Source organism: Chinchilla lanigera, unplaced genomic scaffold (assembly GCF_000276665.1).
Source record: "Chinchilla lanigera isolate Chin_1 unplaced genomic scaffold, ChiLan1.0 scaffold00037, whole genome shotgun sequence".
NCBI classification, from domain to species: domain Eukaryota; kingdom Metazoa; phylum Chordata; class Mammalia; order Rodentia; family Chinchillidae; genus Chinchilla; species Chinchilla lanigera.
In genome coordinates this window covers 5022693-5050104 of record NW_004955438.1, presented here as the reverse complement: position 1 = coordinate 5050104, position 27412 = coordinate 5022693, and the positions used below count along the sequence as shown (strand labels likewise).

The 27412-nt window shown below is 44.7% G+C and overlaps 1 protein-coding gene across 1 annotated transcript in view; it reads left to right on the top strand.

Annotated features, from left to right (window-relative positions):
* Sel1l (sel-1 suppressor of lin-12-like (C. elegans)) overlaps positions 1-19190 on the top strand; it is a 51101-nt gene extending 31911 nt beyond the window's left edge. The window contains exons 13-21 of the mRNA XM_005390240.2: positions 1639-1716; positions 2802-2864; positions 4257-4344; positions 4829-4977; positions 5841-6006; positions 6332-6406; positions 7499-7671; positions 11244-11372; positions 14888-19190. Of these exons, the coding sequence (XP_005390297.1) occupies positions 1639-1716; positions 2802-2864; positions 4257-4344; positions 4829-4977; positions 5841-6006; positions 6332-6406; positions 7499-7671; positions 11244-11372; positions 14888-15097 (1131 nt within the window). The 3' untranslated portion in view covers positions 15098-19190. The remainder of the gene's footprint in view (positions 1-1638; positions 1717-2801; positions 2865-4256; positions 4345-4828; positions 4978-5840; positions 6007-6331; positions 6407-7498; positions 7672-11243; positions 11373-14887) is intronic.
* The last annotated feature ends 8222 nt before the right edge of the window (positions 19191-27412 follow it).

Sequence of the window (27412 nt, the reverse complement as noted above, 5' to 3'; positions counted from 1 at the left end):
AGTACATGTTATATTCAGGAGCTACAGTGTACAAAAATAAGGGGGAAATAAAATTTCCAGTTCAAGGTTGTTATATCTTGTCTTGAGGTATGTGCCATTCTGAGCATTTTCTTAGGCTACTTAACAGTATTGGTCCATGAGTATGTTAATCCTCTGTTGAAGTTACCAGTATCTGAGCTCCTGCTTTGTGTGTATTTTATACAATAATGAAGAGTTTATACTTTACGTGGTATAGTTTTTTGCTAAGATTGTCACAATTGCATATTTCTGTTCATGCTGAATGGAGACAGAGTTCATTGAAATCTGCAGAACTTTTAATTGTTTAAATATCACAGTTTAAATATTTACCTATCAGGCCAGGGATATAGCTCAGTGGCACAAGCGCCTGCCCGGTAAGCACAAGGTCCTGAGTTTGATTCCCGGTACAATCAATCAATCAATCAATCAATAAATAAATAAATCTGTATGTGTTAAAAATGTATTTGTATAAATATCTACCTATCAATGCAGTTCTTTTCTTAAGCCAGGAAGCATACATCTAAAGACTTAATGAATACATTACATAGAAGGATCTCAAAACTTTTCCATTATTTTGAAAACTAATATAGTATAAACCAATGATTATTTTCATGTATAACCAAATGCAAAAGTAAGGAAGTTCAGATGGACTGTATCTCAGAGGTTTTTACACATAGAAAAGTCTCATGAGTATTTACTGCATGATCAAAACTGGTTAACTGAGGGCTAATCACTACATTTAAACATTCCAACATCACAGCATGGAAATTGGTATTCCCCCATCTATTTTTGTTGGGTATTTTTAGAAAAAAATTTTTTGGCCCTTGCTCTGAATTACTAATTAACCCTACTTCAAAATACAACTCTTAATTCGTTAATGTGTATGTGAATAACTAGCAGCATTGGCCATTCTGTGTTCTCTTCTCTTGGTCCCTTGTCATGTTCTGTACCTGAAACTCTAATTACTTAATATTTTAAACCTTTTTAAGTAACCTTTAATTATTTTTTGTCCTGAACTTAAGGAACAGGGCTGATATACCCAACATGCCATTTACCTTACCCTGGGAGAAGCGGGGGAGGCGGATTCCACTGATGGGTCTCCCTGCTTTCTGGTCACCCATCCAGTGCCAAGCAAATGATTAGCCACTGATTGCTGTGGGACAGACTGAGACAGATATATCTGTACATTAAAGGTTTCTTCTTTTGAAATGGATCTATAAGTTGATTTTATACTTTTTTTTTTTGGTACTAGGAATGAAACTCAGGACCTTGCACTTGCCAGGCAGGCGCTGTACCACTGAGCTATATCCCCAGCCCTATACATTTATATTTCTTCATAAATTTGATAGGACAGGAAATATATTTTTGCTTTTAATTCTAAAATAGTCTGTGGGGAATGTGAAACTTTGAGAAGATTTCATGAGACGAAATAAAAATCAGAATGAGTTATTTTGTTTGTTTTTTTTTTTCCCCTGGTACTGGGAATTGAACTTATGACCTTGCATTTGCCAGGCAGGCACTGTGCCGCTGAGCTAAATCCCCAACCCCCAGAATAAGATTTTAAAACATGTAATTAGACAGAGTTACTAACACTGAGTGAAACTGGGGTCTGTTTTCTAGATGTATTCAGAAGGAAGTGATATTGTACCTCAGAGCAATGAGACAGCTCTGCACTACTTTAAGAAAGCTGCTGATATGGTAAGCCTTCCAGACTCAATGTACTGCTAGTACTTAATAAATACATTTACTACATTGGAAGATTAACCATAACAAAGTTACATCATAAGTTATTGAAGGCGTGTATATAAATATGATTCATGTGCAAATACTGACTGGACAGTGTTTTCCCAATAAGCAGGAAAATTTTTTTAGGAGCTAGATTGTTGAATATTAACTTTCTGTTTGGATTTCTTTGAGATGTTTCCTAATCAGGGAAATATTGATCGTAGCAGTAGAATTGGGAGTTATAGAACTTCCCTCATTTGGGCGGCAGTTTGAAGCCTACTGATTGGGGTTTTTGGTAATCTTAATACATAATTTGGCTCTTTGGCCCAGAGAAAGCTGCATGCACGTAGTGACACTGCGTTTACTTCCTTCCCAGCCACGTGTCACCGTACTCCAGATGCCACTCGAGTGCTCCCAGAGGAGCGCTGTGGCCCCTTTGTTAAGATGTCCTCTATCACATTGGCTTTGGTGAATTCTGGATTTCTCTTTTTGGAATTGCAAAACGGCTATTATTGAGTACCCTTGCTCTGTGTCACTTTACTGCTCTTAGTTGCAGCTCTGCCACCTGATACTGGCTTTGCTGTTATTACGCCACTGTTGGCTCGGCCCAGCATCAGGAGGTTAGATGTCACAGAGTAAACAGCCATCCGACATCTTTTTTATGAAATGTTATTCCTGTTTTGCATCATAAATCCATAGGGTAGATAATCATAAAGTCACTAAAATGTAATTCTAAATGAATTACTGCTTACTGTTTGTAAGCAGATTACTGACAGCTCCCCAAATGCCTGAAAGTTAGTATTAGGTTTAGCCTGATAGGAAGGGGAAAGTTTTGACTTGAAAACTATTAAGACATGTTTTGAGGGGCTGGGGATTTAGCTCAGCGGCACAGCACCTGCCTGGCAAGCACGAGGTCTTGAGTTCAATTCCTGGTACTGGGAAAAAAAAAAAAAGACGCGTTTTGAATACGCTTGTAAGTCATTGCTTTTGTAGTCATTTATTCTTGCCCACTTTTAAGTGAATTCTTTTCACTCTTGTCTAATTTCTTTGGTTTTCAGGGCAACCCAGTTGGACAGAGTGGGCTTGGAATGGCCTACCTCTACGGGAGAGGAGTTCAAGTTGTAAGTGTTCAGCTTAGCACACTCACTTGATACCGTGTGATGAGGTCAGGAGGTGTTCCTCAGCTAGCGCCCAGGGAGCTTATTCCACGGTGACAACAGCTGAACGTTTCCTTGTCTCTCCGAGTCTCACGCCCTGCTCCGCTTTCTTGCTGTCTTCAGAAGATGACTGCACCTCTGGCACCTTCTGAGCTGAGCTGTTCAGTTTTGTCTCTGCTCCTTACCCTACTCGCTCTTCCCATCTCTCTAAGACATAGATACCTCCCTTGCCTGCCGCTTACATCAGGCTTACAAAATGCTTAAGTCTCCCGTTTAGACAGAGGAAAGCTTTCCATTCTGCCCTTTGCCCCTTCCAGCTATCACGTCTCTTCCCTCCAGCCCTCACACAAAGCTATGTTTCTCCAGATGAACTTTATTAAGCCACTGCCGTTCACCCTGTAGTTCTTAGCAGTACTTTCCTCTCTGTTCTGGGTGTGGGGTGACCTCCTAAATGTCAGTCCAGTTGACAGTGTTTGGTCTTCCTTCGCTTGAGCTTTCTCCTCCTTGGCTCTGTGGCTGCAGGCTCCTGGTTTTCGCTGGCCATTGTTTCTCACTGTTCTGTGCTGCCTCTTCATGTTAGGTATCCTTAGGTTTGTGATGTGTTCTGTATGGTCTCTCCGTGAAATATGTTCTTGTAATTTGGGCCTGAAAGTAAGATCTAGATACAAGAATGTGCCGGGCGTGGTGGCGCATGCCTGTAATCCCAGCACTGGGGAGGCTGAGGCAGGAGGATCTTTGCGAGTTTGAGACTAGCTTGGGCTACAAAGTGAGCTCAAGGCCAGCCTGAATTGCAGAGCCAGACCCTGTCTAAAAAAAAAAAAAAAAACAGATACAAGAATGTGATCTATAGTTATTCCCTAACACCAAACACAGATAGTCACAGTCACTGTGACTTCTCTTCATCATTGTAGGATACTAACGTTCAGAGCAGTCTCCAGCTTTTCTCTGTGGATTACTTTGCAATCTAGTAATCAGATAGTGTCTGTTAAAGTACACAGAGAAGAGACAATTAAGGAAAGAAAGTTTTTCCTTATTCAGTACTAGAAACACTGGTTTCAAAGGATTAGTTGGTGATGGAAAAGAGTCATGATTTCTTAACTTCTGATTTTGTGTTCTAGCATTTATGCTGAGAGCAATCACACAGACCATTTTATAAAACTTTGTTTTTCTTCAGTCTTAAATATTTACCTCTACGAATTAGAACATGTTTATCTCTGTGTAAATAATTATAAGGTAGTCCTTTTAATAACTCTTGAAAATACTTTATTTTGTTCATTCTTTTTACTATATGAATCTCCTAACTTTGGGGCATGTCAGCCTTTTAAGCTTTTCATCATTTGATGTCTTTTTCTATAGAATTATGACCTGGCACTGAAGTATTTCCAGAAAGCTGCTGAACAAGGCTGGGTAGATGGACAACTACAGCTTGGTTCTATGTATTATAGTGAGTAGCATTGGAATTAACCCATTTGTGCCAAAGCTTGCAATTTTTGCATGAGATTTATATATGTAACCTAGAAAAGCTCAAGGAACAAGAGTTCAAAAAATTTTTTATGTTCCATTGTTATGTTCATTGTTATTTTATTATGCTCCAAAACATGGAACACTCCAATAAAGGGATTAATGGTGGAGCAGGAAAAGCTAAAGGAACCTGTTTTCCACTAGGTGGCACTGTGGTGCGGAAGAGGGCGGTCCGGTTCTGGCTGTCATGTTCTCCAACTTAGTTACTTGTGCATCTTGCTTGTCACTGTAAAGTATTTCAGTTGTGTTAATATATTAATCTTATTAAATCAGATTCACCTATTTACTATGAATTCTGACTTTCCTGCCAGTCTTATTCCTCATAGGGAAGTCTACCTCTGGTGCTTAATCAGATCTTAATTTAGACTTTTACAGACCTTTTATGTGACTTTTTTATTTTCTTACAGATGGCATTGGAGTCAAGAGAGATTATAAGCAGGCCTTGAAGTATTTTAACTTAGCTTCTCAAGGAGGCCATATCTTGGCTTTCTATAACCTGGCACAGATGCACGCCAGCGGCACAGGTGTGATGCGGTCCTGTCACACTGCAGTGGAGGTGAGGCGTCTCTCCGACCTGTGTGCAGGAAGTGGATTAGCCCCACAGGAGGCTGGCCCTTTCCGTCTGGCTTTCCTTGCATGGTTTCTAAGAAAGTCTAAGAAAAGGACTTAGCGTTTTTGGCGTTCCTGTGCTGAGAGAAGTCCCTGGGGTCTGTGTAACTAGGGTGCTTGTTGAGGCTGTCTCAGTTACAGTCGGTGTTTGTCAGGCAGATGTTGGTGTGTGCTGTGTCTTGGACAGTAGCTGGTACATAGTTAGCATCACAGAAAAAGAACGTGCTGAGTGAACGTTCCAAGAGGAAATGCTAATAATTCCTCTTTGGAAATTTTCCTTTTTAGCTCCCTTAGACCTGATAACTTAAAGTGACATTGATAAATGGGCGGCAAAGTTTCTAAATCTCTGTGCTTCGGTATTTTCCCTTGTAAAATAGGGCTATTAATAGGACCTCACTGGATGGCCTCTCATGAACTTCTTGGGAGGATTAAGTTTGTTAATGTCCATAATCACTAGAATAGTACCTGGCTAGAGTAAATGGTATAAAATAGTTTGCTAATTTTTTATAAACATGTTGATTTTTCTTTTTTTTGGTCTTTCTGAAACCGGGTTTCACTATGCAGTTCAGGCTGGCCTTGAGTTCACTTTGTAGCCCAGGCTGGTCTCGAACTCACAGCAATCCTCTTGCCTCAGCTTTCCGAGTGCTGGGATTACAAGCATGCGCCACCACGCCCGGCCACGTTGACTTCTAAAGAGTAAATGCAAGCAAGCTTCTAGCGATTCAAAGAGCAACCTTAACAATCACTTGTAGGCCAAGGGTCAAAGCTTAGTTTCGGCATGTCTTTCTTACTTTTTCCTGCTTCTCATAGTTGTTTAAGAACGTGTGTGAACGTGGCCGCTGGTCCGAGAGACTCATGACGGCCTATAACAGCTACAAAGACGGTGACTACAATGCCGCAGTGATCCAGTACCTCCTGCTGGCGGAACAAGGCTATGAAGTGGCGCAAAGCAACGCAGCCTTCATTCTTGACCAGAGTAAGGTTCACTGTAGTTCACCTCCCGTTTAACTGCATTCATTAAAGGTTTCTCAAGATACAGTGGTTATACAATACCATTCTTCAAACAGTGGATACCCAGAAGTGGCTGATTACTAGTCCCATTATTGACACAAGGGACAAAACCTGTTTCAGGAAGTGGCACCACCCCAAATCCAGGGACTCCTTTGAGTATTCCAGTACCCGTTTGATTTCAGTGCTTGTTCAATATTCCCATGTGCCACATACCACACTAGTTTGCAAATGAAGCCAGAGTCCTAGTGCCTTTCTTCGAATGTCTGATTGTGCTGTTTCTTTTTCTGCAGGAGAAGCAACCATTGTTGGTGAGAATGAAACGTATCCCAGAGCTTTGCTGCACTGGAACAGGGCCGCCTCGCAAGGTGAGTGGCTGATGCTGGGTAAAAGTTTGATCCAGGGACCTCTCTGTGGTTTTTCTCTCCTGTGAACATTGTCACGTCATTCATTACCTTAAAGTTCAGCACAGATACTATCGGTTACCTTGATTCCATCATGGGCAGCATTTATTCTTGAAATGACAGAGGTTTATTGTAGCTCACAGTTCATAGGAGCTGCAGTCCATAGTCGCCTGGCGGCGTGGCAGAGGGCACGGCAGAGGAGAGACGGCCCCAGACACGGCCAGCTGGAAGCGGCGGCTGCTGCCGCTTTCCCTTCTCCCACCCAGACTGCAGGCCTGGTAGTTAGTGCCACTCATGCCCAGGGTGGCCTTCCCTCTCACGTCTGTCAGACCCACCCAGAGCGATGCCGCACCAGGCAGTGGACTAATCTAGTATCACACACACGGCCATGATCTGGCCACTCCAGAAGTCCCACCTGCTAGTGCTTGAGCTCTGGGGGACGTCTAGATATAAGCCATAAGACTGTAGCCTTTCCCTTGTCTTGTTCTTGTCTTTTTTTTTTTTTTTTTTTTTTTTTTTGTCTTTTTCAGACGGGGTCTCACTATGCAGTTCAGGCTGGCCTTGAGCTCACTTTGTAGCCCATGCTGGTCTCGAACTCATGATGATCTTCCTGCCTCAGCCTCCTGAGTGCTGGGATTACAGGAGAGTGCCACCACACCCGGCTGTCTTTTTCTTTTAAATATTTCTTTCTCACACATCCTCTACTCAGTATTGTCTGCCTCTCTCTTCTCCAAGACTAAGCAATGGTCAAACTATTCTTTAAGACGTGAACAATGTGATAAAATAGATCCTGGTCATTTAAGGAGAATAGTAAAATCGAGAGTACTACCACTTTGTTTTATTTTTTCCTCTCTATTGCAATGCATTCTGAGAAAAGGTACGCTTCTAGTTTAAATTTTCACTGACCTTACGACTTAGACAAGGATTGTATTACAAAGTTTGTGTAGTGCAAATTAAAATTCTTTGTTTTATATAAGTGTGTAAAGGGAATTAATGAGTTTGGTCTGTTGTAAACCTACTGTATTTATTGTCAGCTTTGCATTTAACCTTTTTAAGGCTACACCGTGGCTAGAATCAAGCTCGGAGACTACCATTTCTATGGGTTTGGCACCGACGTAGATTACGAGACCGCGTTCATTCATTACCGCCTTGCTTCCGAGCAGCAGCACAGCGCACAAGCGATGTTCAACCTGGGGTATATGCACGAGAAGGGCCTGGGCATTAAGCAGGTGAGTGCGGCTTCACAGCCGCTTTGGAGTGATGGAACCGTGGTGGGGAAGGGCCTGCGTTTGGGTGGGAGATACACTTGCTTTGGAACTACGTCAGGTTTATTTTGGAGAGCTGCCCTAGACTCTGTCACCGTCCCGCAAACACACATAAAACCCGCACTGTTAGAGACAGAGCCGTGAGACAGAGCTGCAGCGCGCCTCCGCTGGCAGCCGCTTATGTAAGAGAATACCTCTCCATCTTCCGTCAGACTCTGTGTTGTTCCTAGATTACTTTATATGAATTAAATTTTTTTCTGCTGAATTATTTCTGATTCTTATACTTTCCTAATGAAGTCTAACATTCTCTAGACCCATGGTGTTATATTTTTGCCTGCATAACCTTGAACAAATTTTGAAAGAACTATATATTTCTTCTACATTTTTAAGTTGATGTTTAATGTTTTCCTTCCATTAGAAAAAAGATCTAAATACCAGCTAAGCTAGGTATGGTGGTGTATTCCTACAATTTTAGCACTTGGGAGGCTGAGGCAGGGTGGTTACAAGTTCAAGGCCAAGACCCTATCCTAGGAAGTCAACCAGTCAACTCGTCAACAAATTCCAGCCATTTTAAATATCAATTTCTTTCTTTATTTTTTTTTTTCCTCTTTTTGAGACAGGGTCTCACTGTGTAGTTCAGGCTGACCTTGAGCTCACTTTTGTAGCCCAGGCTGGTCTCAAACTCACAACGATCCTCCTGCCCCAACCTCCCAAATGCTAGGATTATAGGCATGCACCACCATGCCTGGCTTTCAACATTTTTTTAAATAAAGTTATTAAATTGCTCTTAAAATATTCACTGGAATCTAAGTACCAGAATAATTTGATATCTTTGATTTCTGTATACAAGGAAATCCCTTAATTGCAAATTATATCTTTAGCTTTTCTCCTTAAGTTTATATTTTCAACCACTGCATCCACATATGAAATTACATCCTAACGTTACATTTTGAATGATTAGGTCTTTAACTGGTTACTCTGTCATACTTTCATACTTCCCTAAAACAGTTATATAAATTTACTTTGTGCCTTATTTTCTGTGGTGTAGATATAAAAAGATCAATGATAAGAAAAATTCAGATAACTAGTCAAGGTCAGCCGGTTATTAATACATTATTAATCAAATCAATGAAATAATATAATTTTGATTTTTAAAAATTTTGTGTTTTTTTAGAAAAAAGCTTATGTACAATTCATGGACTTAGCACCAGTTCTGCTGTTTGTTTTTATAAATGTATGACCGAAACCTTATTTACATAAATAAGTATGTGGGACTACACAGGGTTTCATTACCACAGTCACCTGGTTCTTTCAGCTACTTTGTGGTGACGTGCCGACCATCAGTGATCTCATTAAGGGGGACATCTTTAAGTGTGCCGTCCACTGACTTGACTAGGCCCCCCTCGTGTACCAGGAAAGGGAAGAATTAGAACCGGAGCCTGCAGGCAGAGCCGTTCCCCGACCTGCACAGCCGTTCAAGCTGTCTCTGGGCCGAGCGCCGGGAAGGCTCCGAGGCCGGGGAGTGGCTGTTGGCCACACCCCTCTCGCTGCCACGCGGCACAGGATGGGGAGAAACTTGTTAATTTCATTCTGCTTATACGCTGTATTTTGGCAAATCGCATTTGCTAAACATTGTTTTCTTTTAGTATGTCAATTTTTATAATTACAACGTGAATCATCACTATTAGATACTTAAATGCAGTTTTGTCAGCACTCCGGAGCTGCGGACTCAGCGCACCCCGTTGTGAGAAGGCCTCTGCCACGCAGCGCTTTCACGGGGGCCTCTCCGTCCTCAGCCCATGAGGCTGTTTCTATCAGGAGGCTGACTTCATTTTTTTAATTTGTTTGAATTTTTTTAATTCAAGTAAAATTTACTATTTTTGCTTTATGACTAATGTAAAGATCACAAAAAAGTTATAGTATTTAGGGGATAGGCTTGGGAGATACAACTAATAACCCACTTTAATAACAGTTATAAAATAAGAAGATTGATATGTACTTATAATTTGATTTCTAATTTAATAAAACGTATAGTTAGTATGCATTTTTGTGACTGAAAAAAGCATAGTATTCTTTAGATGAGCATAGGGGGAGGGAACTTGAGTTCAGGTTTTGAGAATAAATATTCCTGTACAAATACCCTAAGAATTCCATTACTTCTTACAAGACATCTTGATTACCTTTTCCCATTTTTCCGTATTTTCAAATGAAAGAAATAGTCATACTCATGCATACTAATCACTCCTGCATCTAGTATAGTTAGAAAGCTCTGACGTACTAAGTAAAGACGAGGGTAGTTGGAAAGGGGATTGGTAAGCCTTAATCACCCTATTGAGTCATCTGTAGTTTGTGTTATGACATAGTTTGAACTCATCATCTTGAAAAATAGAGCAGTCCAAAAAATGTTTCAAGTTTTTTGTTTTATTTTGTTTTTGTTTTGTTTGGTGTGGAGGGTGGATCCTAAGGGCTCAAACACACTAAGCACATGCTGACCACTGAGCCACATGCCAGCCCTGAGCTGTTGTATTCCTTAATAAATCAGGGACACCATACTGCTGATACTATCTGAAGGTGCCATTCTTTTTAACTAGTGACATACCAAGGACTAGCCAAGAGTAACTGTACTTAATGTGTAGGGGCAAAGTCATGTTTAGCCCTTCTTATGTCTCATGGAACTCTTTCCTGAGTTTAGTATTCTTTGACAATAGTCAGGGATGGAACAAGAACTACTTTTAAGTGAAAACTATCACAATTCCCACTGTTCCATTCATTCTAGCATTATCTGAATTTCCGACACTCCATCCTGAGCCAAAACTAATGACTTGTTTACTCCTTTATAGAAATACATCTAAGACAAGATGCCCTATAATGGGTTTTCAATTAGTCAGTACTGGAGCCTTCTCCAGAACCAGTGTTTTAGGGTGTCTCTTTATGTGGTGACCCCGGAGGTCTCTCCGTGCCCAGGCAGTGTGCCCAAGGCGGGGCTGGCCAGCAAGCGGTGTGACTTTCTCTCCATGGAGTGAGGTCACCGTGCATGCAGGCCTGGCTTCGGGAGCCTCCTCAGGAGAAAATGGGTATGGACGCTGAGGACTAAACTCCAGCCAAGACAAGTGCCTCTTGGGAAATCTTGAGTGACCTAAGGATTTAAACTAAACCAAAATTTCTTATACTGAGTGAAGGTTGAGTAGGAAAAAACAGCTTGAAACTTAGCGCACACTGCTGGAACTCTCCAGCTAGCAGTGGGCAGTGCCTGCATCCGGCATATCTACACAGCAAACAGAGTTGGACAGAAATGAGCTAAGTGTCCTCATTTTTTATTAAATTTATCAAAATTTTGCAGTTAGGTAATTCAAGAAATCAGAGAAAATTGGGGGTTTTCTTCTTTAGGTGAGGGAAATTCTTTTTTCTCTAGGTGATAGAAATTCATCTTAAAATGAAAAGCTGAAAGGTAAGACAGATGTTCCCGATATAAAAACTAACTAGCAGTCTTACCTGCTTTGACAAGGAGTGAATTTTGGTCATTACCTGTGTTACAGGACATTCATCTTGCAAAACGCTTTTATGACATGGCAGCGGAAGCAAGCCCAGATGCACAAGTCCCCGTCTTCTTAGCACTCTGCAAATTGGGCGTTGTGTACTTCTTGCAGTATATAAGGGAAACAAATGTAAGTGGTCCGTTCTTCTTTTCATGAAAATGCAGATGATACGACTGTCCCAGGCCTGGGAGTTTGTATCTGAATAGTTCTGGGGCATGGGGAGGAATACCCTGTGAGAGTCAGGTCCCATCCCTTCCTCTGCCCACCGGAAGCCCCAGAAGACCTCACCAGGAGAGAGTTGAGTGTAGACACAAAACAGCACAGGGTTTAGGCAGTGCCGTGAAGTACTGTAGTGCCTAGCGCCTAGGTGCTTTCCGTTGGTGCGTGTGTTTTCTGGTTTGACTCTTGGCCGGGGAAACAGAAGTTAACTAAACATAGTAAACATTAGGTCAGGTGACTGGTAATTACTTGAACCAGTACTTTCAGAAAAAAAAAAGAAAAAGGAAGATGAACCCAAGAAGCTGTCCAGGCTGTTGTACTTCATATTTGTCTGATAATAAAACATGTGTTAAAATTGCCACCAGAAGTTTCTTCCCTAAAAATAGCTTGAGCTGTTGAAATAAGCTAAGAGTAGATCATACATAGGAGATGGGTTACCTGTTCTCTTCAAAACCACCAGCTTTATTTAATCATTCTTACAGGTAGGTGCTGTTAGGATCTGCCAGTTTTACACTTTCCTCACAGTACCTAGAACTCACCCTAAAGTGTTCAGAGCGCTTGTTAAAATCAGCAGCCATTTAACTTTGGATCATGCAGGACTGGGAAAGGGTGATGTTTCAATTAGTGTCTTCCCAAACAGGCTGGTGTGTTACTTCAGCATTGGCTTGAGACCGGGCTTTGCTTTTGAACACTGCACAAATACCAGTGAGGTCCATCTGCCACAGCGTCAGTAGAGAGAAAGGGTCTTCTCTGTCTACCTGAGCCCAGCTCCTGAGGTCCTCTGATGTCGGGTCCAGTGTCCTGCTCACAGTTGCCCGTGCGCGGCAGTTGCTGTAACTGCTGGGTAGCATGAGCCGCGGTGCGCTGCACCCTCTGCCGGTTGAAACAGTCCTGTTCCTCTAATGACAAAGCTGGCAGTGGTGGCTCACACATCCTCTTGTCTCCCACAGCTTTAATCACCGGTTACCACCTAGGACAGTGGGGGCAGCCTATGGCACATGTGTTGTTTTTCTTTCTTTTTTTTTTTTTTTTAATTGTTTAGTTGCTTTAATGTATACATGATATATATTCACAAAATTTATGCAGCTTATGCTATACCAAAATTAAAAGTAGCATAGTACACATATACAACATTTGAGCAGTTTGTCTGAAATGTTAAAATCCATATAAAAGGATGAGTTGTTGTATATAATGTCTGCTGAAGTCGTAAGCATCCTCCTCTTTAGTCTTTTCATCCAAGATAGTAAAAGGTCTTGTAGATGGTTCACCTGCTGTAATAGTTTCCTCTGGCAGTGCCTCCTCACTTGTTTCTTCTATAGGGGACATGTCTGAGATCTTTTCCATATCGTTGTCCTCTTTTTCCTCGTTTCCTTTCTCTCCTCTGTTCTGGCAATTCAGGTATGTCTTTCTCCTCCATTATTCCATTTGTCAGACCCGGAGACCAGAAAGGTATGCTATTGGCTGAACAAGGGCCCCGGATGGCTTGTATGCAGTGTGCATTATTCTTTTCCAGTTCCTCCAGATTAAAGCCGCTTTTCACGTCTGCCACAATACTTCCATTAAAATGTGGAGAAAGAGTCCAGGATGTAGGGGGCTGGCAACAGCAACTGAAGAAAAAAGATGTTAATGTGTGGGTTGTTTTTCTAAACGAAAACCTCAGTATTCAGGTTTCATTGCAGTGTTGGCCCCTGAAGATAAATACTTGGGTTTGAGGTTGCAGTTTGAGCAGTTGTCTCTAAAAGGCTCACCATCACTGGTCCAGGATTTGATGTTGCAATGTACACCATATGGAGCAGGTTGTGTAAGGTTTTATCACTGTTGAGAGACACTGACACAGATTTTAAAAGGCCTGCATTGCTGGTGCGGGAGGATTGCAGGGATTGCAAGGACCCTCGCAGGAGGGAGCTGGGGGGCGGGTTTTATTAGGTTGAATGGGTGGAGTCAGTGTGGGCAGGCGAGGTGTCTATCTCAAGAGGATTGGGGAGTTGTTGGCCCAAGCTTTAAAAGGGAGCAGGAAGTTTATTTTGGGGTTTGAAGAAGAACAAAGAAGTGTGTCATGCTGGCGCCACTGTAGGATTTCTAGGTGTCTGTCAGGTTCTGTGTTTGCTTTCTTAAAATGTGGAAATGTAAAAGCAAAATAATCTTATGACACAGATATTCCAACTTAAAAGAAGTGTATGAGTAAGAAGTATAGATGTAAGAAAGTCAAACAGTAGAGAAAAGCGCAAAATCTCCCATCTCAGATACTTTCTCAGGGAACACCGTAGTTTGCAATTTTGTTTCCAGAAAAACTTAGCCACCTGTACTTACAAATATATATTATGAGGACCTTTTGAGGTGTAATCTTATTTAAAGGAATACCCCATATGTATTGTTTTTTGGGGGATAACAGAAAATGTTAGTCATTTCTCAAAAGTGACAGTAAAACAAAATCTCATAGATGATGAGCATAACTTTTAAGTTCAAATTCACATTAACACAGTTTTAGTTAAAACCTCACAAAAAGGCATTATTCACTCAGCTATTGAACATTTGAATTACTGCAGTGTTTAGTTGCCTGAGAAGTAGTAGTGGCACAGCTCAGCTGCCGCTAGACCCGACCTTTGCGGCCAGTGTGCCCTCACTACAGACAGATGACCGGTGTCCCCAGATGCTGGCTTTTCTTCCCTTTCTTTCTTTCCTGATTGCCCAGTGTTCCTTTCACTGGGTATTTGCTGTGAAAAATGGTTGGCAGTTGGTACGTTATATTACTGATTGTCTCTCATTGCTGGGACAAAGTACCCCACACCCAAAATTAAGGAAGGAAAGGTTTATTTATCTCGCAGTTTGTGGAGGTTTCAGTCCATAGTCAGCTGGCTCTGAGGCACGGTGGCATGACATAGGGGCAACAGTCCAAGGCGGCAGAAGACAGTAAAAGCAGCAAGACCACAGGGCGGGGAAACAGCCTCTTTTCCTCCTTTATGTTGTAAGCGCATCTCCTGCCCTTCTCTTCCACAAGCTGAGGATGTTCACAAAGTGAGGACCCTGGCCTCCTGCTGAATCACTTAGTTGAAATTTTAAACTTCTCAAGTTGACACAGTGAACAACATCGTATAGCAGGAAGGGCATGTCCTTTTCACCCCAGGATGCAGAACTGCTGAGTCCCTTAGTGAAGCCTCTAGCCTCCTGCAGTTGACACACTGTATCAACCATAACACTGGTGAACCCTATTAGACACTTTATAGAGCCAAGCTGCTATACACTAATAGCTTAGTTCCAGAGACACTTCATTGTGAGCTTCGGTTGAAGGTTTTTAAGACTTTTTAAAAACACATTGCAGAATATTCCAAAAAGCAGTTTATATTTGTCTCTAATTTGTGACATAACTTTCATAGTCCTTTGCCTGGTAGCGAAGTAGTAATGATTTTTATGTTATTTTCATTAAGATTCGAGATATGTTCACTCAGGTGGACATGGACCAGCTTCTGGGCCCCGAGTGGGACCTTTACCTCATGACCATCATCGCGTTGCTCTTGGGAACAGTCATAGCCTACAGACAGAGACAGCACCAGGACCTGCCTGTGCCCAGGCCTCCGGGGCCAAGGCCAGCCCCGCCCCAGCAGGAGGCGCCACCTGAGCAGCAGCCGCCCCAGTAACAGCCACCAGCCCAGCCTCGGCCAGTAACTCCCACGGACTTGTTTGCTGCGGACTTGCATTTGAATGAAGACTCTGGCTTGGTGGCCTCCTGGAAGAGGCACAGGAAGCATTGAATGCCTAAAGCTGCTTAGAATCTGATGCCTTTATTTTCAGGGATAAGTAGCTCGTTCCTAAGCTGAGCTGAATGTTCGTTTGTTTCAGTGCCATATGAATAACAACTCAGTGGCTTTCCTTTTTTTTTTTTCTCTGGAAACATGTGAGACCCTCAAAAGTAACGTCTGCCGTAGCCGGCTGTCTTTCATTGGTCCCTTTGGTCGTTCTCTCCCCGTGCGGAAGTTCTCATACCAACCGTCTGTAAGGTCTTGTGTAGCAACACTAAGAACTGATGGATGTAAGAAGAAGACTCAGTTGCAAGTCTAACCGTAAACACGTTTAAAAGTCTGAAAGTAAAAAACATAAAAAAGATACATTTAAAAGTCTGAAAGTAAAAAACAAAAGACACCTTCAAAGTGTTTTGGAGCTGTGATAACTGAGAGACTGACCAGTCCACATGCAAGTTCTCACATGCAGCATTTTTTTCTTTTAAAATGGAAGGTTGGGAGGTTTCTTCCTATAGGCGATTGTCACACTTCGTACCGTACTTCTCTCCCTCAAAGACTGCAAGGCTTTGTTGAAAGAGTTGTGTGGGAGTGTCCCTTCCTTGTAGTAGAATACATGTGGGATTCTGTGAGCAGATTTCTGTGCTGACATGAGCTTGCCCTGCCTGCTCCGTGTAATCTGCTTGTTTATTTTGAGTATACAGAGCCTTGATCCAGAAGCTGGAGGATGGACTAAGTGGATGAAATGAAAAGCAATGCTAAAGAACCTCACATGAGGTCCCAGCACCATAGACACTTCCCCAAAAGTTGAAGCATTTGTTCCCACGTTTTGTTTCACTTTGCATTTCTTTCTGCACAAAGAACCGTTCTCCCTCGTGAACCCTTCAGATATGAAATAGCGTTTTTAGTGTGCGGCCCACAGGAACGACTACAGCTGAGAGCACCGAAGGGGGGTTCCACTCAGTGCCCGATGAAAAGCAGGGCCTGTCCGCACTGTCCTGTGTGTCCAGGGAGCTTTATTTCTGGCGGTTTTGTGTTACAGGAGAAAACTGCTTGCTTCCTGATCCCGCTCACCGTCCTCCCACTGTTGCAAACATCAGGAAAGTCAGGGCTGCGGCACCATAGAATCGCCTGGTTAGACAGAAGACAACAACCAAAAAGAAAATTGGTAGCTTCACTCTATCACTCAAATGAAAGCAGTAACCCATAAGCTGAATTGGATTTCTTTGTATCATCAAACGGTGGGGGCTCACCGGAGGCTCCGTAGTGAGTGGGCAGTCCACAGACATAGTCTGAACCCCTCATCTGCAAGAAAACTTGAAGAGTTCATTACTTGTAGAGTTGTAATGCTAGGGATTTTAAATTCAGGGTTGTTCTTAGAACTAGATTTAATTAGTCTAGAGTGAACATGAAGGCTTTAAATGTGAACTTGTGTGCTTTTTTGTGCGTGTTTAGAGTATTATGGGAAACTTGATAAGCGAACTTCCTCCCAGGCATTTGCTTCCGCGTTTGAAGAAGTAGTCAGAGAGGACCACACATAGAAAAGCGTATCTGTGAGAGATAGGAAACCTGCCCTTTGCCTTGGGCAACCCTTGTAAATACAAAGACTGTTGGTCTCTTACATTGAGACCGGACCGCAGGTGGTACCGTATGTTGGCGTCTTCACAGATGCCTCTGCCCCGCCCCTTCAGAACAAGTGTCATCCAGGGGAGGCCGCACTTCATTTAGAAAGCACTGTGGTAATTTATTCTGAGGTGAAGGCCCCAGGCACAGTGTCACGCACCTGAGGTCCTAGCCACTTGGAAGGGCAAGGCCAGAGGATCACGTGAGCCCATGAGTTTGAGACCAGCCTGGGCAGCACAGGAAGACCCTGCCTCCAAAAAAAGTCAAAATGCTTCTAAGAAATGACAACCAAGTTTCATTTTCCCCCCTGCCATCCACCTGCTTTCTCCTTGCCCAATATTTTTATATCAAGCTTTCCCTCCCTGCCCTGGTACTTGGAGAAAACACTTCTTCAGTCAGCGTGCACTACCTAAGGTGGATGGGCAAGCGTGGTCTTGTTCTTCGGGTATTAACAGCTGCCCGTCACTGTACCCTTGCCGTGTCCTTTTTCATTGTTAGTAGTAGTAGGACTGCAAATATCCTTCCCTTGGCTTGTTTCTACCTCCTGTTTTTCCCGGGGCCTTTGCTTCCAAAAAATTTAGATAGTATGTTTAACATAACTCAGCCCTTATGGCTCCTTTAAAGACTGTATCAGAACACTTTGTTCCCTTGTCTTTTGGTTCATGAGACGTGGTACCTAAGCAAATAGGAATTGGGCTTGGTTTTTCTCCTAAAAATAATGCACAATACTTACCTAATCAAATGGCATCCATTTGAATAAAATGACAATAGCTAAAGCTAGTGAATGTCAGTGACATTAAACTAACTCCAGGATTCAGGAGTTTCAGTGTTAGAGTTTAGACTTGCCGGTAGAGTACGGCTTCATCTCTCCATGCAGCCCACCTCTGCTGACGTCTCTGCAGCCTCTCGGCCTCCAGAGGTGACGAGACTGTTCATCAGTTCTCTGTGCTTTGCTTCTAATTTTACCAGGTGGCCCTGGTAAGTTTTTTGGTCGTTTTTCCTTTTGTGTTTGAAATTTTTGTTTCTGTTTTCTAGGAGAGGCTTGACTTATTTTTGGTTAACTGTGGCGTAGAAAAGGCAAATGAGAAGTTTTTTCCAAAGTTGACTGTTTAGAACTTACATTGGATTATGAACTATTAATCCTGACATTCTGAAGAATCTGTTGCTCTGCTGCAGTGGAAGGGTAATTTCTGAGAATTTTACCACCAAGCTGTTTTCTCTCTGTACCGTTGGAAAAGCTTAGAAACTTCCACCAGCGATCAATGATCCAATGAGTAAGCCTACAGGAAACACACACACACACACACACACACAGCATTTTTTGTTTTTCTTTCTCTGCTCCTCATGTTTGTTATTCAAACCAATGTTTTGGAAGTATGCATGCAGGCCTCTGAATGAAAACCACAGTTCTTCATATGTGTAGCATGTGTACTAATGTCTATGTTGAGACAGGGTCTCGCTAAGTTGCCCAGGCTGGGCTCAAACCTGCAATCCTCCTGCCTCAGCCACCTCAGCCTCCCAGAGTGCTGGGATTACAGGCATGTGCCACCACACCTTACACTAATGTCTAACTGTATCTGCAAGAACTTCCTTGACAGAGGCTTGGACTAACAGTTCACATGCACATTTCGAAACAAGATGCTTCAGGTAAACGGCTGCTTTACCTGGCAGAAAGAACAGGGCTGTATTTGTTCCAGTGACAGCCAGCGTTTGTTTTTAAAGTGAACTTGTTATATATTACACAATATTGTGAGTAGAAATATGCAAGAAATAATAGAACAAAAGAAAACCTCTTTTATGCATATGTTCTCATCAGTCACTGCTCAAATAGGCGTGAAAATATACAATTGCTGAATGGCATATTGTCTGAGGCACTACCTGGTTGTTAAAAGTATTGTCATTGAGAAACTAAATTTCTCCATCTGGCTGGTACTTGAAGAATGTTTAAGATGACCCCAAATACAAAGATCTGTATCTGACACTGACTACTTACACAAGTAGAAATCTGCCTTTGGTACGCAGGGGAAGGGTCCCGTTTCTATGCAGGGTGCCCTCTCATATGTCTCGTTTTTACCCTGGATTGACACACCGGCTAACACTATTTCTCTCTCGTTGAAAAACAATGCTGATACGATCGGAGCAACCACTATAAATATTTAGGAGAGGAAGTTTTAAAAGACCATAAGCTGGCATGGTAAAGGAACATCACGGTAGACTCTTTTTGTAAATTGATTTTGTATTTAATGAAATACAGTATACAGGCTGGCGAAGTGTAATATAATTGTGTAAACAAACCCTGTTAATAGAGAGATGTACAGATTCGTTTTGTACTGTATCTTGAACCTTGTGAAATAAAAATTCCACCTCTGGGTGTCCGTGTCATGTAGTACACCACGACCAAGCGTGTTCCCGGTCACACCTGTTTCACTGCATGACTCAACTTTTTAAGAAACGTTTTTTTGGGAGCTGGGGATTTAGCTCAGTGGCAAAGCACCTGCCTGGCAAGCGCAAGGTCGTGAGTTCGATTCCGGGTACTGGAAGAAAAACTAAAAAAAAACTACAAAAACAAACAAAAAAAAAGAAACTTTTTTTGGAAATTCAGAAACTTCTGGAAAACACTCATTTGGAGCAATTTGAATCCACCTTTCATTTTTAACTCCTAAAGTTCAGATTCCTGTAAGTTAAATATTGCTCTAGGGAGATGAATTTGCTAAGAAATGTTCACTCTCTGGTACACTAAACCCGAAGCAGCCTGTGATACAGTATAGCATGGTTCCCCTTAGCCCGATCTTAGAGTCCGTGTATTCACGCCGTCTCTCGTTTCAGGAAGTTTTTAGCAGTGCTTGCAGAGACACACACATGCAGCACCATAAAGTCTTAGAATAAGACCTAAGTGAAGGAGGAATGGAAAAGAAAATATGAAACCAAGAGCCCTTACATGCAAATCATGGGCTAGGGGTGTCACTCAGTGGTGAAGCCCTTGCCTAGCACATGTGAGGCCCGAACTCCAGTCCCCAGAAGCAGCAGCAACAAAGATGCACGTTAGAAGTAGGCCTCAAGTTTGGCCCTCTGTCCTACAGCCAACTTGCAGAGGCCAGACGCTGCAGCTTGGAAGGATGGGGTGCGTGGGGAAGCCTGGACAGGGAGGTCTTGTCGAGGGAGACATCAGACCTCAGCGCTTGCTTCAGGGAGCAGTCGGCCACCCGCAAGACCTTGGCTGAAGTCAGCTCTGGGCACGTGGGGCCTGAGAGCCACATCAGTCATCAGGTGGGCGGCTCGGCCTGGAGCTGGGCTGGAGCCTGCTTACCAGTCAGCGCCTTGCTGACAAGCCATTAAAATGAAGCCCTCAGCCTTCAGGGGATGCTCTTGGATGAGAAACAGCCTCTTTCCTTCCTCTGTGATCCTGATTCAGATTGGTTTTACCAGTTTTGAAATTTACGTTCACTAAGTAACTGCATATATCTGAACTTTATGTAAGTAAAACATGAGAAATCCCCGGGAGTAGGGAGCACCTTAGGTTCAAGGCCAGCCTGGGCTGCAGAATGAGTTCAAGGGGGGCCTGAATTACGTAGCAAGACCTTAACTGACAGAAACCAAAACACAGAATTTTTTTTAAAAGTCTCAGGAACTGTGAAAAAAGCAGAAGGAAGTTTTTAGCTTCTGGAGACGACAAAAATAAAATTAGCTTTGGCATTCAAAATATTTAAAAGCAAATGCTCTAATGTTTTAAAGCAAAATTTCTAGAGCTCATGAAGTAGTACTATGTTGTAGACCTGGAATACTTCTGGGTCACTTGCACTGTTTAGAAACCATCAGGCTGAACAAGCTTATAATTGGATCCTGAAAAATATACTTACTATCAGTCTGGTAGGAGTTTTAGACTGATGGTACTATACTATTAATGTTATGTTTTGGGCAAAACTCTGATTTTCCTAAAGGTCCAGTTATTTTTCTCTGGAGTAAGTTCTTTTAAACAAGACCTAGTGTTAATGCTGAACTGTGTGTTAAATCCCATTCCTAAACACCTTACATAATTTTTTCTCCTGTAAATTGAGGAGAATGTAATCCCAGCACTCAGGAAGCAGAGGCAGGAGAGTTCCTGTAAGTTCGAGGTCAGCCTGGGCTACATAGTGAGTTCAAGTCCAGCCTGAACTGCATCATGAGACCCTGTCTTAAAAAACAAAACAAGAAAAAAAATTGGGTAGATGGTGGTCAGTGCATGTAACCATTGGTTGTTCAGTCCAGCTTCTGCCTCTGTCTTCCCTCCAAGGGGATTTCTTTGACCTCTCCCCTCAGGGTTGAGAACTGTTCGTGTCTTGCACATACTGGGAGACTTAAGATGTCCTCAGTTTTGCATGATGCAAGACTTAAATGGAAAAAACCTCCATTCTGGGAAACATTTATTTCAAGATGTGACGACGCAGCTGTGGGTTTCAGAGTTTGCACCTGGGTTTCCCCCGCTCCTCCCCCTTAGCCTCACCCCTAGGTTTCCTTGGGAAATATCATTAATTGAACTAAACGAAATCTGACACGCATGGAGACGAGTCTTGATTGCGTGTGTGTGCGTGACAGGAGCAGAGGCATGGCTGTGTTTCCCTTAATGCCCTCGTACAAAACGGGCTCCTTTTGCCACCTGCACTTGGGCGTTATTTTCTCTTACACACCAGGTGCACAGCGTTCTTCCGCTGGTAGCGTCTCATGAAATGCATGTAAATTTACCTAGGTGAGGACGCGATTTCTCAGTGGCCCTGTTTTGACTGAAATATGTGCTGTAAGTGGAACTGTCTGCACCAGAGCTGGGGACAGCAGCCTTTTTTTCCCGAAAGGCAAAGAGAATTAAACATTTACAAGTCAGTTTCAGTGGCATCTGCGTTTCATCACCCATTTGAGACGTAACAGTAACAGCACCTTCACAACTACATTGATATTTTGTGTACTCAGGTTAGTTTAACCAAGGAATAATGTGTTAGGTGTCACCAAACAGCACGGTAAGTTAGGCAGGACATTTATGCTGTAGAGTAGTAAGACAGAGGAAAGACTGAATGGAGATGAAGCCCTAAACATTTCTGTTTTGTGTTGGCTTTGGTTTTGTTTTTGTTTTGTTTTGTTTTGTTTTTGGTACTGGGAATCGAACTCACGACCTTGCGCTTGCTGGGCAGGCGCTGTGCCACTGAGCTATATCCCCAGCCCTTGGCTTGGGTTTTTGATACAGGCTGTATTGCTTTGTAACTTAGGCTGGCCTTGAGCTCTCAGTGACCCTCCTGCCTCAGCTTCGTTGTGCCAGGATTACACCTGGCTGACTTATCCCAATCTTAACTACAGAAGAACTACATTGCCTCCGTTATTAAAAGGGGCTTTAAGCCGTGTCACCAGTCGGGATGAGCGTCCTCCTGACTAGTGGGGCAGAAGCTTCAGGGAGGGCTGCAGCCACACCCGTCACAGGCTGCGCTGTAGCGGGTTCTACGTTTCCAGCTGCCCCTCCCATCGTTCTCCGTTTCCTGACCCTCGCATAGAGCGGGTTAATGATCCACCCTAAGTGCAGAGGGAAGAGGTGGGTGCCGTAGCGCCCTGCACTGAGTGGCCAGCCACCCCCGCAGGACCCTCCCCTTCCCTGGTGTCCGCAGACCTCAGGAGCCGGCTTGCCCTGGGTGGCTGTGAGGGCCCTGTCCCACTGCTGGAGGTCTTAATGGCAGAAGTGATTGAAGTAACTTTTTCACCAACAGCAAATTCTTACAGGGCTCTGAGATAGAAATAACACATTCTAGTGCCCTGAGGTGGTTGGCTTCTAACACAGGCACGCACAGCTATCATGTGTGTTTCAAAGGTCAGTCTTAAAGTTTATAACATAACATTTTGTGCTCCATCCACCAGCCTTTATTATACTCTAGTCTCTATCTTCCAGGGACTGAATGGAAATGAATTTTAAGATGGGTCTGAGCCAGGCATGCTGGTGCAAGTCTATGATCCCAGCACTCTGGGAGGCTGAGGCAGGAAGATCACAAGTTTAAGTCAGCCTGAGCAACTCAGCAAGACCCTGTCTCAAAAAAAAAAAAGTGTTTTTTAAAGGGCTAAGGATGTAACAGAGTGCGGAGGCCCTGAGTTCAATCTCCAGTACTAAAAGAGAGTTGTGGGAAGAGGACACGAAAGAATGGATTTAAAGAGACTTTTGTCCTCTGAGAGTGATCTTTGCGGATAGCTGATTGAACACAGCATGTGACTGGCTCTAAGTACACAAGTTACAGTTGACGCTCACTCGGTGACCTTGGGACGCTTCCCTCCCTCTTACCAGATAAACTGCAAACTTGGAGAGGCCATGCAGCTCGCTTAAGATCGCTCAGTGTTAATCTCAAAAGTGGAATTCAGAATCCCTAAATCCCAAGCTCTTCGCCGTAGACTCTGCTGTCGGGGGTCTTCAGTGGGACGCGGGAAGTTTCATAACAGAGGCATAAACGCGGGGCGGTGGGGAACAGAAAGGAGCAACACCTGTTTCTTTCACGGGTCAACCTTGTCTACACGGGCTCTCGTTCTGTTTTTAGCTTGTGCTACTAGAGCAGGGTTTGCGGGCATCCAGCGCTGCCCTGCAAGGCTAAAAACAAAGCACATCTGGAGCACGTGAGGGCTGGCTCATTCGTTCCACCGCGTCCAGGGTGGGAGGAGGGGCCATGGGTGGCTTCGGGAGGGCTGTGGCTGGGACCAGATCATTTCACATCTGCTGGGGCCGGACCATCCCAGACGGCTCCTGCGCTCCCGCGCCTGGCACCTCGGCTTCCATGGCCAGAGCCCCGGGGACTGTCCGGGGTCTCCCTCTTCGTGCGTGGAGCTTTGGGGGTAGCAGAAATGCCTCCAGCCAATCAGGAGAGCCCAGGTGGAGCTGCAAGGCTTCTTCGGACCTGGCTTCAGAAATCTCAAGCACCATTTCCACTTTGTCCTCGGGTCAGTGGTCCCTAAGGCCAGCCCAGGGTCGAGGATGCCGTGTGAAGGAGCGGGCTCCGCCTCCGGGGCAGAGTGTATGGGAGGGAAGCGGGGAAGGAGTCTTGGAGACTGCTGCCTTCACAGGTTCGCTTTCCTCTGTGGCTCCAGCAACCTTGACAGCCCATAAATCAGTTATAGACGCACTAATGCTTGACTGGCCTCGGGGTGACTCCTCTGTATGTAACTTGTGCTGTGAATAGTGAGGACACAAGGATGCCAATAAATCAGACAACAGCTCCAGCCCCAAAGCATTGCTAAACCGTGGCCCTTAGGAGCTTTTCAAGGCCAAGACCGTTTCCCTGTCTTCAATTTTCAGGAGCTTCTAATGTAACTGCCACCAACCCAGCCTGCCCACAGACTAGCACTCAGACCTCGCATGTCCCTTTGCCTGAGATAGCTGAGCTGGTGGAAAAGCCCAGCGGGGCCAATGGAGGTGCGTGTGCGTGTGCGGGGTTAATCATCCTTGTTTTCAGTTCTTCGAACTGCTGTCCCCTGGGCTCTGTCCTGCCTGTCCGCCCTGCCTCTGCCCGCCGGCCAGGCGCACTCTCGCCCGTGCTCACAGGAAATCAGGCCCACCTGTCACACACCCCGCTGTGTTTTCCCTTTACAGCCCTTCTTACCATTGATTGCAGCGTTTGTTTAATCTCCATCTCCCTGGTGGCAAATCTCGAGGGCCCGGGCACCAGTCTCTCTCGCTCGCCAGTGTGTCCGGAGCAGGCACTGCCCACACAAGTCAGTGCGATTCCTGTCTGGGTCCGCAGATCGGCTTTCCAGGAGAAATAACACTGTGAAAGATGGGGAAGGTCCCGAGTCCGCTCTGCAGAGAACCCGCCTCAGTGCAAATGCACTTGCAGGGTTTACGCGCTGGGCCTTAGCCACCTCAAGCACGATGTCCTGGAGCTTGCTGCCTGACGGTCTCAATTCCCGCGCAAGAAGGAGAAATCCGTCTGGGAAAAGCGTGGTGCACAGGGAGAGGAAGCTGAGGGCTGTGGGGCGGTTTCAGGGCGCCGGCCTGAGAGCTGCCACCCCGCTCAGGGATGGCTGTGCGCCACAGGGAGAGGAGCAGGGCCCTGCATTGAATTTGGCCTGTCGAAGGGACGAAGCCATTTGCACATGGAAAGCAGGAATCGCTGAGTACCTAAACCACCACTGAAAAGAAACCAAGACAAGTTCTGCCCTCCTGGCTGCAGCGCGGCAACCCCAGCGCCTGGAAAAAGTGTAGTTGTAGTTCACAAAAATTTCCACTAGAGGGAACCAAAGGGCTACATCCGAAAGAAGCTTGAGCCGGAAAAATTTGCAGATATTTTTCACTTTTCTGAGGATACATGAAACCCGCGGGGTGTGTGCCCCCAGCTTCCCACAGCCAAATCACGGTAACTGCTAGAAGCATCCTGTCAGCCGCTATTCGCTGTCATAGAATAGAGGTTCGACGCCTCGCTGCGCCTCTCTTGCTCTTTTGATTGAAAACGCTGAGGTAGTGGGGGACAGATGTTGGCTGACAGCGTGTCGACCCTCTTGCTGGGGGCGATGAGCGGAGAAACAGCTCCCCGCGCCCTGCGCTCACTCCACGCGGCCTCCGCGGGCGGCTTCCGGGACCCGTCTCCAATCTCAGCCTCCCGGTGCTGAGAGAGGAGCAGAAAGCCAGCAGGTACCTGGTACGTGTCAAAGGAAGTTCCCAGCTCCAAGTAACTCAGACATAGGCACCCAGGAGGAGAGGGGGGTCTTCTCATGGACAGGGACGCCCCCACCCTTCCCCATTTTCCAGTAAGAATGTGCAGTCAGCCTTGCTGGTACACACCTGTAATCCCAGCACTCGGGAGGCTGAGGCAAGAAGATCCCTGCAAGTTTGAAGCCAGCCAGGGCAACGTAGTTCAAGGACAGCCTGAACTACATAATGAGACCTTGTGTCACTTTTTTTTTTTTTTAATAAGAATTTGTGGGCAGGGGATATAGCTCAGTGGCACAGTGCCTGCCTGGCAAGTGTGAGGTCCTGAATTCGATTCCCAGTATTAAAAAAAAAAAAAAAAAAGGAATTTGCAAAATGTTCTTGGGAGTTGTGCTGTTTGTTTGTTTTTGGTACTGCCCTTTTTTCATTTTTATTTCGAGACAGGGTCTCTTGCTAGGTCGCTAAGTGGCCTGGGCTGGGCTCAAACTTGCTATTTTCCTGCCTCAGCCTTCCAGAGTGCTGGGCTTACAGGTGTGGGCCACACCTGGCTACTTTGCATTTCTTTTGCTGACAGGCTTAATGATCTTTCCTGTTCTAGAAGTCATAGGCGTTTCTTTTCCTGCAAATTATTAATCATGTTGTTCAATTCCCCCACTAGGCTATTGATCCTCATTGATTTCTGTGATCTTTTATGTCTTCAGGAAGTTAACCTCTTGCTGGAAAATGAACTGCAGGTGATTTCTCCATTTGAATGTGCTTTTTCACTTTAATGGTGTTTGTCATGCATACTTTTTCATTACATAACCCAACACCTCAATCTTTTTCTTTACGGCTTCAGGATTTGAGTGATCATCAAAGAACATCGATCTTTTTTTAAATGTTCCAACAAGCCAGAGAAAGGATGTCTTTAAAAACAGGCACACTGCCGGGCATTGTGGCACACACCTGTAATCCCAGCACTCGGGAGGCTGAGGCAGGAGGATCGTTGTGAGTTCGAGACCAGCTTGGGCTACAAAATGAACTCAAGGCCAGCCTGAACTGCATAGTGAGACCCTGTCTCAAAAATAAATAAATAAATAAATAAATAAATAAAAATAGGCACACTGATTAGGGCTAGACCTGGGTAGGCCTGTGAAAGAGATATTATTTAAGTATTTATCTAAATTTATTTAGCATATAAGGAAGAGGACTGGGGAGATGGTGGAGGTCACTTCTTTAGACAGCAGCCGGCAGCTCCTGGGGGGTGAGGAACCCCAGCCCGGCTCCCAACACCCACCCCTTCCAGCCCCTGCCAGCATCTCCCAGAGAGAGCAGCTCAGCACGGAGCTCTCTCTCCCGGAAGGGATGGGCTGGAAGGGGTGCTGGGCGCGATGCTGACCTTCTCCCACCTCTCCTGCCCCGAGTTCATCGGCTCCTCCAGCCTGCTGGCTCCTGATGAACAGAATGAGCAGAAACCGTCCTCTCCGGCCAGGTGCAGGACGCTGGCGCAACCCTGGATGGCCAGGCAGAGGCTGCCCACGGCGCGGGAGGAAGGAATCGAACTTGCTGGGCTGTGACCGGAAGCAGACGGGTGGGGAGCAAAGTTTTCCCGTCTCTGTGGGAGAGCAGTTTCTGAAAGACACAGACCGTGTGTGCTCCTCACAGGGAGCCCCAGGGAATGAAGGTGCGGTGCAGCAGCCCTCAACCGGAGAAGGGCCTGAAATAACCTTCGAGTAACTCCGTATCTGTCTCCACCCCTTGGTTCCGCTTTTTCTCAAAGATCCTGAATTGTGAGCACACGCACGGGAGGTGAGGAGTTGTCCTCAACTCTGACTAGTGCCAAGGGAGGGCACGGGTGGCGAGAGGGGCAGACTGTTGCTGAGAGGTACCACGTGTGAGGATGGTCATGAGTCAACATGTCCTGAGCAAGTCAGGGAAGAGGTGACAGTCCTCCTTGGACAGTGCGGCCTCTTGTT